This window comes from Leptonychotes weddellii, chromosome 12 (assembly GCF_054177405.1).
Source record: "Leptonychotes weddellii isolate Sample4059 chromosome 12, ASM5417740v2, whole genome shotgun sequence".
In the NCBI taxonomy this organism is placed as follows: domain Eukaryota; kingdom Metazoa; phylum Chordata; class Mammalia; order Carnivora; family Phocidae; genus Leptonychotes; species Leptonychotes weddellii.
The window spans coordinates 25,802,326-25,816,430 of NC_138380.1; the positions used below are offsets into that span (position 1 = coordinate 25,802,326).

A 14,105-nucleotide genomic window follows, 5' to 3' on the forward strand; every position below is an offset into this window, starting at 1 on the left:
AAAAAAAAAAAAAAAAATTTTTCTGTCTCCCTCTTTGGGTGTACCATGCTTCTCTTCTAATTTTTACATGATGTGCCTATTTCGTTTGCTTTTATTTTTTTTATTCTCAAATGAATACATTTAAGGCTATAACTTTCTAGATACAACTTCAATTGTATCAGACAAGTTATGCTATGTAATGCTTCTGTTGACCTTTAATTCTAAAGATTTTATAATTTCCTCTTTAATAGGTCAATTATTTAAAAGAACATTTTTATTGTCCAATGTCTGGATTTTTTTCAGGGCAAGTTTTCATGGTCAATTTCTAATTTTACTGGATTAGGTTCTGAGAATATGGTCAGTACGGTATAGATTCCTTGAAATCAACTCTTCCCCTCCAGCAGCTATTTAACATCTTTATTTTAGAATATGTGTACAAACACACATGTATACTCCATGCCTGTGCACACACACATACCACACACACACATACACATTCACCTCCTGTGTCACACAGGGAATAGAAGCCACAGAATATTCCCTCAGTCTCCAGCATTGGAGCCCATACACTTCCTGCTACCACACCCATTTACGTGTCCCAGCATTTTGCCCCAATCCCTCCTAGTCTTGAATCCTTCCCCTTTGCCCCTTCTCAGGATTTCCTCTCCCTCTAATAATCTCTTCTCCCCCATGTGCCCACTGCCATGGATCTCTTTCCATTAGTTTTTTTTTTTTTAAGTAATCTCTCTTTATTTTATTTTTTTAAAGTCAACTCTGTTCCCAACGTGGGGCTCAAAGTCATGACCCTAAGATCAAGAATCACATGCTCTACCGACTGAGCCAGCCAGGTACCACCCTTCAGCAACCCTCAGTTTGTTTCCTATGATTAAGAATCTCTTATGGTTTGTCTTCCTCTCTGATTTCGTCAGAACAATAAAATAAGACAAAAACAGAGAGGGAGGCAAACCATAAGAGATGCTGAACTCCAGGAAACAAACTGAGGGATGCTGGAGGGGAGGGGGGTAACTGGGAGATGGGCATTAAGGAGGCACGTGGTGTAATGAGCACTGGGTGTTATATACAACTGATCAATCATTGTACTCTACATTTGAGACTAAAAATACACTATATGTTAATTGAATTTAAATTTAAGAAAATTTTAAAAAATTGAAAAATAAAATGAGGTATAACTGATATATGACATTACATTAATTTCAGGTGTATATCATAATGCATTGCAAAATAATCACAATAAGTCTAATTACATCCCTTACCATATATAGTTACAAAATATTTTTAAAAATATTTTATTTATTTATTTGACAGAGAGAGAGACACAGCGAGAGAGGGAACATAAGCAGGGGGAGTGGGAGAGGGAGAAGCAGGCTTCCTGCGGAGCAGGGAGCCTGATGTGAGACTCGAGCCCAGGACCCTGGGATCAGGACCTGAGCCGAAGGCAGACACTTAATAGCTGAGCCACCCAGGTGCCCCTACAAAATCTTTTTTTTAATGATGAGAACTTTTAAGAGCTACACTCTTAGCAACTTTCAAATATGCAATACAGTATTATTAACTATAGTCACTATGCTGTACATTATATCCCTATACCTTATTTATTTTATAATTGGAAGTTTGTACATTTTGATCCTCTTCACCCATTTGGCCGAACCCCTACCATCTGCCTCTGGCAACCATCAATCTGTTCTCTGCATCTATGAACTTGTTTTTGTTTTTTTTTTTTAAATTCCACATGTAAGTGGTATCATATGGTGTTTATCTTTCTCTGTCTGACTTATTTCACTGAGTTATTTCTGTCTTACTTCACTTGCCATAATGCCCTCAGGGTCTTTCCATCTTGTTGCAAATGGCAAGATTTCATTCTATTTTATGGCTGAATAATATACTACATTTTCTTTACCTATTCATCCATCAATGGGCACTTAGATTGCTCCCCTATCTTAGCTGTTGTAAATAATTCCGCAATGAACATAAGAGTGCAGATATCTTTTTGAGTTAGTGTTTTTGTTTTCTGCAGATAAATACCCAGAAATAAACAGACAGGTAACTTACTTCAAGGGATTGTATCTATAGAAAAACTTGAATGACTAATGTCTTATAGGACAGTGTGTGCGCGCGTGCACACACACACACACACACACACACACACACTTCTGTATCTCCCTAGTTAGGTGTTAACAGGAAACCGAGTCAAATGTCCCTCCCTTAATTAAGATTCTGGCCTCACAGTTGGTATTTCCATTTTGATCCTGGGTTATCTAATATAAGCCATATCAATTCTTTCTTGCAGTTTTGTAGGGGTAAGTCATGCTAAAATGAGAATTCTGTTGAAAATGAGTAATACCTATATATTTTTTAATTTAGAAGAAAGCTATCCTAACAACCTAATGTTGATGTTCTATACTTGTTTATTATCTATTTCTGGAAGTCAAACTTCATACTTTCTCTTTCTTTAGTGTTCTGTTATCACTCAAACTTTGTTGAACAAGAACATTTATGTCCTCCTGGCAGGTTCAAAACGCAGCATTCACCCCTAATCCTTCTCTTACTCCTCCAAAGGCACAAAAGGTGCTGACTGAGAAGGCAAAAAAACAGAAGGAATCTGTAGTGACTAACATCTTTTATGTTGTAGCCTGGAGAGAAGACGAAAAAAAACACCCTGCGATCTCAAGGTTTGTTAACTCTCCTGGGTTTTTCCAGGGTCTTTCAAATTTTTTGTAGATATTCCTTCTTCAGAAATTGGCCCTGTTTTTCTAGGAATCCTGGGAAGTAAGAGGTTAGTATAGGAATAAGGTAGAGCAAATAACACTGCCTCCATTCCTTGGGAAAACCACAACTGTGCAAATCCCCCTAGCACAGCTAGAAGGTCCCGTAAGTTCTACTTTCTGAATTCTTTGCTGATTGATTTCTGGAAGCCAGAGAACTAGGATTGTAGAAAGTGTGATATTGAACAAAACATACTCTCTTCTCTAGCTCACTGCCTTGTGACAAGGTGGGTGGGAGAAATTGGGGTTGAAGAGCTATTGTTCTGGGGTGGCCTCTTCTCCAGTCTAGGGCCTTCAAGTGAGACAGATTTTTCCAATGAGTGGCATGAACAGCCTGAGCCGGATCATTCATCGTGAAGTGGTCTGGTTTTTTCAAAGGAAAAAAGAGCACTTATGCAGGCTGTATTAGGAGGTCTGCCCATCCCTTCTGTTATGCTCTGTGCCCTCCATTCTTGGACCAAGTTTGCATTTGTAAACGTTAATCTAGAGTTCTTGAGAACTCTTCCTCTTGCTAGTCAAAATTAAGATTCTCCTTGAAATTGACCACGTGGTTTTGTTGCCCACTGTAAAGAGCAATACAAAGCCACTGTACCAACTGTGCTCTGAACCCGTGCACATGGCCTTGTCGACTCAAATGAGAAGCTGCAGGAACACTGAATTGTGTGGTAACATCCAAGAGGCTTCTAAGAGAACTCACCTTGAATTGTTTCTCTAGCTTCGTTTTGCCTGTTGGTCCAGGAATGAGGAGCGTGTTGACATAGGCATGAATATGGCCGTCTGGCACCTCAGTCTCCTTACTAAGTATGGCCTCAACCAGAGCATCGTGAATGAAAACATACTGTTCCTGGCGAAACAATGACAATAGGGAACATTATTTCAGGTTTTCTTTATATATATATAAGTACAAAAGTTCTCAATCTATTTTTCACTGACAGACAGAGAGTCTTACATAATGGCGGGGGTGGACCCACAAAAGATTGCTTACTAGACCTGGCAGGAAATCAGATGTAGAAAAGGGGGCAGTCAGGAGACAACGCAACTCTTCTTGTCCCTCACCTCTTTACTTCTGTGTTGACATTGGTGGGGAAGAGGCAAGGCAATGCTCTCTGCCCAGCCTCCAAACCTGCTACCTGCTTTCATATTTTGCATGAGGACTTTCCTGACTCTGTATTTCTCATGGGTCTTCTTCTGTCCATTCCAATTCTCCTTTTAGTCAGTCCTATATAACTTAGTGCATTTTTATGTACAGTTTTTAATAGTTGTCTTCTAGTTCCTGTATGTGACTCTTCCCTGGTCTAATCTGACTAGAGTGTCATTTCCTCCATGGAATGAAGTTTATTTGGTTAGATATCTTTTCACCCACATGGGCCATATGTCTCTGATTGCTCTCAAGCTGCCATCCATAATTTCCAACTTAAATTCATTTTTATTTAGAAATAGGAGAAAAAATACAGATATACAGACTTTGTCCTGTGTCATGTAAACCATATGGGCTTAAAAAAGGATATAATCTGAGCATAATTCATGCTTTTAAAATATGAAAATGAATGCATTTATTCACTATATGCAGGAAAACCTTAAGTTTTGCTAGCAGGGAGGGGTGCTGCCTAATCTACTGACTCTCTTTTTTTGAATCTTCTCTGTCATCAGTGTCATTTCAAAGATATTCCCCATTTGGTCACAAAATAGACATAATGTAGCTGGTTCACCTAGAATATATAATATATATTCTATATTATATTCACCTAGAATATATAATTCTAATATATATATATATATATATTTCACCTAAAATATATAATGCAATTACCTGGTGTTATGGGTCGAATCGTGTCCCCCCAAAATGTGTTGAAACCCTAACCACCCCTGACCAGTACCTCAGAATGTGACGGTGTTTGTAAATAAGGTCGTTGCAGATGTAATTAGTTAAGATGAGGTAGTGACTGTTGTTCTTCTAAGAAAAAGGAATTTGGACACACAGAGAAGACCCTGTGAAGATGGAGGCAGAGACTGAATGAAGTAAGGCTGCTACAGCCAAGAATTATGCAGGGCTACTAGAAACTCAGACAAGGGGGGGCGCCTGGGTGGCTCAGTTGGTTAAGCGTCTGCCTTCGGCTCAGGTCATGATCCTGGAGTCCCGGGATCGAGTCCCGCATCGGGCTCCCTGCTCGGCAGGGAGTCTGCTTCTCCCTCTGACCCTCCTCCCTCTCCTGCTCTCTCTCTCGTTCTCTCTCTCTCAAATAAATAAATAAAATCTAAAAAGAAAAGAAAAAAAAATAGAAACTCAGACAAGGGAGGATCCTCCTGTAGAGGTTCCAGACGCAGCACGGCTCTGCCAACACCTTGATTTTGGACTCTTATCCTCCAGAACCATAAGGCAGGAAGTTTCTGTTGTTGTAATCCACCCAGTTGGTAGTACTTTAATACGGAAGCCCTATGAGACGAATCAACCTGGTAAAACAAAGTCTGGTCCATGCGACGTTAACATTCTAGTGACATCTCCAACCCTTAGGTAGTGACCTCGGTGGTGGGGGTAGGGGAGAAAACAACAACAACAAAGAGTATCCTTTTTCTCATACCTCAGTTTGCACCAAATAATTTCTTTGTGAACGAATGTGTTTTAAGAAGCCAAATACGTTGACAGTTCCTTCCTGTTGAATTTGCTGCAACATACTGTCTAGCACAATGTACGTGCCTGTTCTTCCCACCCCGGCGCTGAAGAGAACACAAAGAAAGAGCCATTTCAATGTCAAGCATAAGATAAATTTGAAGATAGGTCACTCCTGGCTATCTTGGAAATTAAAATAATTTTCTTCCCCAAGCAACTGAGCCACATAATAAATAATTTAGCAATCCCAAACCAAACAGTTTAGTTGTTAAGCATAATGCTTCAAATAAATTGTTTACTTTCTAATTTTTGGCTATAGGTCAAACTGTAAAACAGCCTATTTCTGTTGGAGATTTTGAATTCATTCATTCATTCGAGATTCTTAAATTTTCAATAATTGTATTTATTATTCATCATATATGGTACAGAATGAAAACATTCCATATCAGAGTGTAGCAACTAGACATTTAATCTGAGAAAAATGAAAGCATCAGCTTCACCCAACTCTGAAAAGAAAAGGTCCTGGGTCTGTATTGCCAGGTAGACATGTTTGTGTAAAGGTTTTCACATTAATTGGAAAAAGAATTTGATAAGGCTTTCAGCTGAAAATATCGTTTCAGTGAGATCGTGAGGAATAAAGCATAACTTCAGTCATTTCTAAAGGGCCATTATCTATTGACTTCCTCAAAGCCTCTACTGGAGGGACAGAATTCATAAGCAGGGAGTCTTTTCAAATGCTTCGACAAGTAGGAAGTGCTAGAGTGGAAAATTAGCACCTGCTCCTCACAATACCCTGGTCCTCCTCCATTTGCTAAGAAACAATCCCTGACCTTCAGAGATCTGTTTCTTGCATTTTCCTGCTTCTCTCAGCTTATCATCTGGCTAACAGATGAAAAAACTCAAGATCGAGCTCTCAAATTTTGTCTGAGGATGACTCCTGAGATAGATAATTAGAATGTGTCAGATAAGCTGTATATGAAAGGAAAGCATTTACTTCCGTAGAAACACAGACACCGCTTTGACAAAAATACCGTACACAGAAATCAACTTGATTTGTGTGGTCATAAAGCTTGGCACACACTCAGCACTCGGTAAATGTTAACTGTTATTTTTATTTTAACTGAAAAATACTAGATTCAAACCTCTGACACATTTTTTTTCTCTTTCTTTGAAATATCCTTACTTCCCTTCATCAAATTAGTCTTGGAAAGAAAGTAATTGGGTAACGATGAGTTGATAACACCTTAATATATTAGATAGAACTCCGAAAATGAGAAAAGAATTTTGATCCCCAACTGTTTAAAAACAACCTAAAAGTATTTTGCCAAATTCTTCACCCTCTGTGCACTTTGGTTTCTCTCATATGACCCCGATATAATAACTCTACAAGAGACCACTAACTCCTAGGGACAGGGGTTACGTCCCAAGCACTTTTATCCCATGATATTATGTCGTAATAAATGTCTGTTTAATGACAAAACACGGTTCCTCCTGCCTCACCCATTTAATAAGTTAAAATCCAATTCAACAGTTCAGTAGAATAATAAACGTCGTAAAAAAATCTCTGGCGCTTTGAAATGTTTAGCAATCAAATTCTGAGGCCGGCATACTCATTTTCCAGCGGTCAGTGTTTTTGAAAATGGGCATGTAATCCCAGCCCCCCTCACTTCACGAAATCATCCTGATCTTGGCAAAACCTTTGCTCCTTGGATTCCCTTTTCGCTCTCAGCACGCATTCTGTGGGCTGGGCAACCTGCCTCTGAGACTCACCTGCAATGGACGACAACGGGCCCCACGGCGTGGCGCTTGGCGTGGGACGCCTTTCGCACAAAGGTGAGCAGCGGCAGCGGGTACTCTGGCGTTCCCATGTCGGGCCATTGAGTGTAGTGGTAGTGTTCGACCACACGCCCACCGGGTCTTCCCTTCTGGGAGCCCTGCAACAGTTCGGAGAGTTGTCACGGGAATACACACAGCCGTGCGTGCATGCAAACACACTCACACACACACACAGGTCCTTCAACATTAACTGGACTTTGGTGGTGCATAATGATGGTGGCGAATTTTATGTGTTAATTGGACTAAGCGATGGTGGTTAGCAGTTGGGTCGTGATGGCGAATTTTATGTGTTAATTTGACTAAGCGATGGTGGTTAGCAGTTGGGTCGTGATGGCGAATTTTATGTGTTAATTTGACTAAGCGATGGTGGTTAGCAGTTGGGTCAAATACCAGTCATACCAGATGTTCCTGTCAAGATTTTTTTTTTTTTAAGATTTTATTTATTTATTTGAGACAGAGAGAATGAGAGACAGAGAGCATGAGAGGGAGGAGGGTCAGAGGGAGAAGCAGACTCCCTGCCGAGCAGGGAGCCCGATGCGGGACTCGATCCTGGGACTCCAGGATCACGACCTGAGCCAAAGGCAGTCGCTTAACCAACTGAGCTACCCAGGTGCCCCAAGATTTTTTTTTTTTAAGATTTAATTTTTGTTTTTTGTTTTTTTTGTTACTTATTTATTTATTGTTTACTTACCTTTTGATGTAGTGTTCCATGATTCATTGTTTGTGTATAACACCCAGTGCCCCATTCAGTACGTGCCCTCTTTAATACCCAATTAGGATTTTATTTTTATTTTTTATTTTTTCCAATTAATGTGAAAGTCTTTACACAAACATGTCTACACCCAACGTGGGGTTCAAACTCACAACCCTTGAGATCAAGAGTCGCATACTCTACTGACTGAGCCAGCCATGTGCCCGTCCTTGTCAAGGTATTTTTTAGTGTGATTAACACTTAAATTAATAGATTTCAAGTAAAGCAGATCATACTCTGTGATGTGGGTAAACCTTATCCAATTAACTGAAGCCCTTAAGAATAAAGACTGAGGTTTCTTGAAGAAGAAGGAATTCTCCTTGTGATTAAAACATAAAAACCTTGCCTGTATTTCTGGCATGAAGTCAATTCCTTAAAAATCTCTCTCTCTCGGGGTACTGGGTGGCTCAGTCAGTTGAGTGTCCAACTCTTGGTTTTGGCTCAGGTCATGATCTGAGGGTCATGGGATCGAGCCCCAGGTCGAGCCCAGCTCCACGCTCAGCAGAGTCTGCTTGGGATTTTCTCCCTCTTCCGCTCCTGCCACTCACACACACACTCTCTCTCCCTCTCAAATAAAATAAATAAATAAAATAAAAAAAAATCTCCCTCTCTCTCTCAATCTCAATCACACACACAATGTTTCTCTGGAGAGCCCTGATTTATACATCATTGGTTTTTTTTCCTTCCTTATTTCAATCTCCACTATTTTTAGTTGGATGCTCAGTTATCACATGGGGCAGGAACTTTCATTTGAGCATCACATCCACCATGTGGATGGCACCAAGACCAATCTGGCTCCTAAGCCAGCGCTGACAGTCAGAGACTTAGCAGAAGCGTTTGGGAATGAGGCATGGTTGTCGTAAGAACTCTCAATGCCTTTAATTCTGTATCTTTTCAGCCTGCTTTGGTTGTATCACCCACTCACTTAAAAAAAGACCAGATGTATTACTCAATTGATGATGTCCTTCCTTTGTGAGCTCACCTTTTTCATCTTTGTGTTTCTTAAAGTAAAACTCCTCACAGTATAATAGGCAAGCATTTGAACACTCTTCTGAGTGACCAGGAAGTTCCCGTACTCTTCACTACCATCAGCAGGCCAGTACTGGTCACATTTTCTCTGCAAAAGAGAAAGTAAAGATGCTATTTCCATATTTCAAAGGCTCGATATAAGAGTTCTCCCTGAAATCAGCAGAGGTCTAACACCAGGGCAGGAATGAACTCCCTCATTCTTCCAAACATTTTCTTTCTTTCTATGTGATTGTGAGTAGTTTTTAGAGGAGACCAGGGATAGAATTACAGAGCTGAAAGACTTGAAAGGATCTGGTCCAAACTTCCCCTTTCAGATGAGGAAAGGGAGGCCAGATGTACCGAGTCACTACAAAGCAGGACTAGAATCCAGCTCCGGTGAATTAAAATCTATTTCACTCTGCACTGCTTTGCAATGAGCCCCATTGCAAAGGGGCTCATTGCTTTTTCTCACTGTATGAAGAATGCATTTAAATAGCAGACAGCTTGGGGAGGCCTGGGTGGCTCAGTCAGTTAATTGTTCGACTCTGGATTTTGGCTCAGGTCATGATGGCAGGGTCCTGGGATCAGGCCCTGCATCTGGGTCCACGGTCAGTGGGGAGTCTGCTTGAGGATTCCCTCTCTCTCCCCCTCTCCCTTTGACCCTCCCCCTGCGCACTCTCTCTCTTTTTCTCTCTAAGAATAAATAAATATTTAAAAAAATAAATAGCAGATAGCTTGATTTATAGTGAAACTCTGACCTACAATGTTAAGTTTCCTTTTAGCTGTCATATTTACTAGAAAGGAATCCTGATTAATCTTCTTAACTTCTGCTGCTCCCTAATGTTGACTCTATTAAAAGCAACTTAAAGCACTTCTGATTACTAGTTGGGGGATGAGATAATGGATTACCTACATACCCTTCCTTTCTCCACGAGGTTTGTTATCATGACGATAACTTCTACGTTATGCTCCCATATCATTCTCCAGAAATCTTCGGCTGTGGATTTCAGTGGGCCTTGGGCAGCAATGTAAGCTTTTGGTCTGTTGTAGCCCTAAAGAAACAAATGACAAATATTTTTTCCTACATTACTGATTCTATGCCATTTTTACTGTTCAATATGTAAGTTTTTAAGGTCAGTGCATTTTTTTCTGTAAAAGAAAAACCATAAAAAATAATCCTGCAATGGTGGAGAAACTTGATAGTACTAGCAAAGACAGCAATTCTTTAACTATGATCTTTGTAAAAAAAAAAAAAAAAAAGTTCTCTTTGCTTTGGTACAGACACTATTTCCTGCACCCTTAGTCCAAGTACATTTAATCTAAGTCTATTTACTCTGCTGGTCTTTAATTGTGCTGCTCTGAAATGTCTTTGAGGCACTGGGGCTCAGCTGTCTACAGCAGTTGGGAAATCCCCTCTCCTTGGTGATACGGAGCAGTGTTAATCACTACTAGCTCTCCTTCCCTGAGCACCCACTCTTACCCAGGATGCTTTGTGAACATTTGCCCGAATCCTTGCAAAATGGAAGCATCATCCTTGATCTGGAGATGGGGAGAAGCTCAGGGGAGTTAAGTGGCCTTCCAAGCTTTCCTGGCCACCCAGGGACAGAGCTGGGATTCAAAACCAGTTCTAACTCCAAAGCCCGTGAAAAAAGCCTATGTTGGATGTGACATACACTTTGCCTCCTCTGGAAGCATGAAGTGGCTGCCTATACCAAATTCACTGTATCTTTATATGTGGTGCTCACTTCTCCGAATTAACTGTTCCACACGGCCTAAACCTGAACGCAGCTAGACTGCAAGGTCAGTGTCAGGAAAAGAACTGAGCTCCACTGACATTCAACTGACCACAGTGAAAAACCAGTCAATTAGTCAGTGGTCTGTGGTCCCTGGAGATCTCTAACAGTCCCACATGGCTGGGTATCCTGAGAAGTGCCAAGATTATAAGGCAAATAACTGGTTTAGTAATCATGTGTTTGCCTTTTAGCCACAGGACTGCCTTGGGAATCTCTCCGTCAGGATTTATTGATCATGTGCTATCCATACAATATTGGGCTGGGAACTGTGGGACATTCAAAATAAGCAGGAGTCCTGTCCTTCACATTTAAAGAGTTATAAACCTATCCAAATGTATATAAACATTCTACCTTGAACATTCATTTTCAACCTGAACCACCTCTCTCACCCAGGAGAGAAACCAAGTACAAGGACTTGAGTGTTTTTCAATATGAAATCCTTTAGCCATGGGATGTCCTACTGCTGATTTGTACTTTTTATTATCTATCATATAACATGTATTAAGTACTATATAAGTACAGCACAGTGGTATAATAAATTCATAGTCTAATATAATTTCATAAATGTGTCAGTGGAAGCATGCTTACATCAACATAATTGGCATTGATGTAATCAGTCAGTTTGCCATCTTTCTCAGCAAGTTGTGCAAGCTTAACCCTACTATGATCATCTGTAATAAAAAAAAGAAAATATTTCACTATAGCATGGACTACTTTTCAACATAAAGGTCATTTATATTTACATAATGATACATCAAATACAATTAAAATAAGTGCAAATATAATTTACTTTTAGTAGGCTTTATGGGGATACAGGGATGACAAAGATAAATATAACAAGAGCTCCTGCCTTCAGCAAGTTGTCTGATGCAGATGATGAGCATGGACTTATATACAGAAAGGAATGCTCAGGTGTCAAGGGAGGTGCAGAGTATGAGGGGGGACTTGAAGGCAGAGATTGTGTTGGTTTGGGATGATAATAAGAATTTTCATAAAGATTGGAAGGTGACATTGGTGTCTTAGATGGGTTTCTAAGGATGGATCTTGGGACTGTGAACAGTGGAGAGCCACTGAAAGGGAGAGGAGGAGGTTGGAGGGGGGTGTCTCAGAAAGCTAAAGAAGGATGGCAGAGTATGCACTCTTGAATAAGGGGTTGGTGGAGGAAGAGAAAGTAGAGAGGGAAGTAGAAGGGACCTAGGAAGTTTCTGTGAATGGTTCCAGCCAACAGCTCGTTCAAGGGGACAACCTCAAGGAGCACAGCGAGGCAGGAGGACGGCTGCCTGAGAACAGGGCGGGGGTCTGGCACTGTCTATTTAAAGGGGGTGAAAACGATGCTAACTCAGACATGGTGTACTGCGGCAATGAAAACACTCTGAAATGGGGACTTTGAGATCAATTTCAGTTCTACAGAGAAATTATATGTATTTGGAAGAACGACACATTAAGAAAGGGAAATGTTAATAATAGAAGGAAAATTGGTAGTATCATGGGGCAGGATTTATTTATTCTTTTCAAGGATGAAAAAGTGAATACAAAAAAAAAAAAAAAAGAAGAAGAAGAAGTGAATACAGTCCAAACCAGGACAATTGGAGAGACATCCTGAGATATTACTGCTTCTGGGACAACAGCAGCTCAAAGAGCAGGGAATGGATGCAGAAATAGGTATATGGCAACGAAAAGATGGGTCTGATGCCAGGCTGACCTATTGTTTTGTGTATTTTGGTTCTAATATTTTTAGAGGGGTATTACTGGGTAAATTTGCTGGGTTGTTTTCTTCATTTCTACAATAGGACTATTATTATCTATGTGCCAGATCATTTCACGGATTAAATGAAATCATGTATTTACAGAGCCAGGCACAGAGAAGGTGTACAACAAATGTTAATCTCCATCCTCTCTTAATTACTTGGTAGGTGTTTTCTGTTTGGCTTATAGTGGGAATAGTTTAACAACTTCACCCTGTCCAAGCAGCAGCTGAATTTTGATGTGCAGCCAGGATAGTTGCTTCAGGTGAGGAAGACAAACATGAAGCAGAATGTCCTACTAAACCCTTCTAATAAAAATTTGTGTCATCCCTGTGGAAAGAAAGCGGCATCTATCCAAACTATTTAAGAAAAAGTGATAATAAAATGGTTAGTATCCAAAACATATAAAGAACTACAACCAACACCAAAAAACCCCCAAATAATCCAATTAAAAATGGGCAGAAGACGTGAACAGACGTTTTTCCAAAGAAGACATACAGATGGCCAACAGACACATGAAAAGATGCTCAATGTCACTGATCATCAGGGAAAGGCAAATCAAAACTACAACGAGATTTCACCTCACATTGTCAGAATGGTTAAAATCAACAACACAAGAAACAACAGATGTTGGTGAGGATGTGGAGAAAGGGGAACCCTCTTGCACTGTGGGTGGGAATGCAAACTGGTGCAACCACTGTGGAAAATAGGATGGAGTTTCCTCAAAAAGTTAAAAATAGAACTACCTTATAATCCAGCAATTGTACTACTAGGTATTTATTTACCCAAGGAATACAAAAATACCAATTCAAAGGGATACATGCACCCTGATGTTTACAGCAGCATTATCTACAATAGCCAAATTGTACCCAAGCGTTCATGGACTGATGAATGGATAAAGAAAAAAATGGTATATATATACATACATACATAACACACAATGGAATATTACTCAGCTATGGAAACGAATGAGGTCTTGTCATTTGCAATGACACAGATGAAGCTAAAGTATTATACTAAGTGAAATAAGTCAGTCAGAGAAAGACAAATACATATGACTTCACTCGTATGTATAATATAAGAAAGAAAACAAATGAGCAAAGGGAAGAAAAGAGAGAGAGAGACAAACCAAGGAACAGACTCTTAACTATAGGAAACACACTGATGGTACCAGAGGGAAGGTGAGGGGGAGATGGGTTAAATGGGTGATGGGGATTAAGGAGGGCACTTGTGATGAGCAGCGGGTGTTGTGTGGAAGTGCTGAATCACCATATTGTATTATACACCTGAAACCAATACCACACTGTATGTTAACTAACTGGAATTTACATAAAAACTTAGAAAAAAAAAAAAAAGGAGTGCAGTTTCATTTTCATTGGCTTCCAGGATGGAACCAGAACTTAAATAACCAAGCTGGTAATACTGTGTTCATAGGATCCAGGGAGGCCCACTGAATATGTAAGGAAGGAGAGGAGTGTAAGTTTTGGGGGAGGGGTTGTAGATGGATTTCTAGAGATGGAGGGGAACGTAAAGGAAAATAAGAGGAAACGTGTAAACATGAGATGCTGGAATAAAATGGAAGAAAGATGGTAATTTCATAGG

General features: G+C 40.0%; 1 protein-coding gene across 4 annotated transcripts in view; it reads right to left on the bottom strand.

The window, feature by feature from the left end:
- Window positions 1-14,105, bottom strand: part of PTPRZ1 (protein tyrosine phosphatase receptor type Z1) — a 167,683-nt gene that overhangs the window by 11,353 nt on the left and 142,225 nt on the right. For all 4 annotated transcript variants that reach the window (XM_081800181.1, XM_081800180.1, XM_081800183.1 and 1 more), the window contains 6 exons: window positions 11,347-11,429; window positions 9,883-10,017; window positions 8,940-9,074; window positions 7,141-7,304; window positions 5,342-5,477; window positions 3,460-3,606 (listed from right to left, as the gene is read on the bottom strand). In XM_081800181.1, coding sequence (XP_081656307.1) covers window positions 3,460-3,606; window positions 5,342-5,477; window positions 7,141-7,304; window positions 8,940-9,074; window positions 9,883-10,017; window positions 11,347-11,429 — 800 coding nt within the window. The remainder of the gene's footprint in view (window positions 1-3,459; window positions 3,607-5,341; window positions 5,478-7,140; window positions 7,305-8,939; window positions 9,075-9,882; window positions 10,018-11,346; window positions 11,430-14,105) is intronic.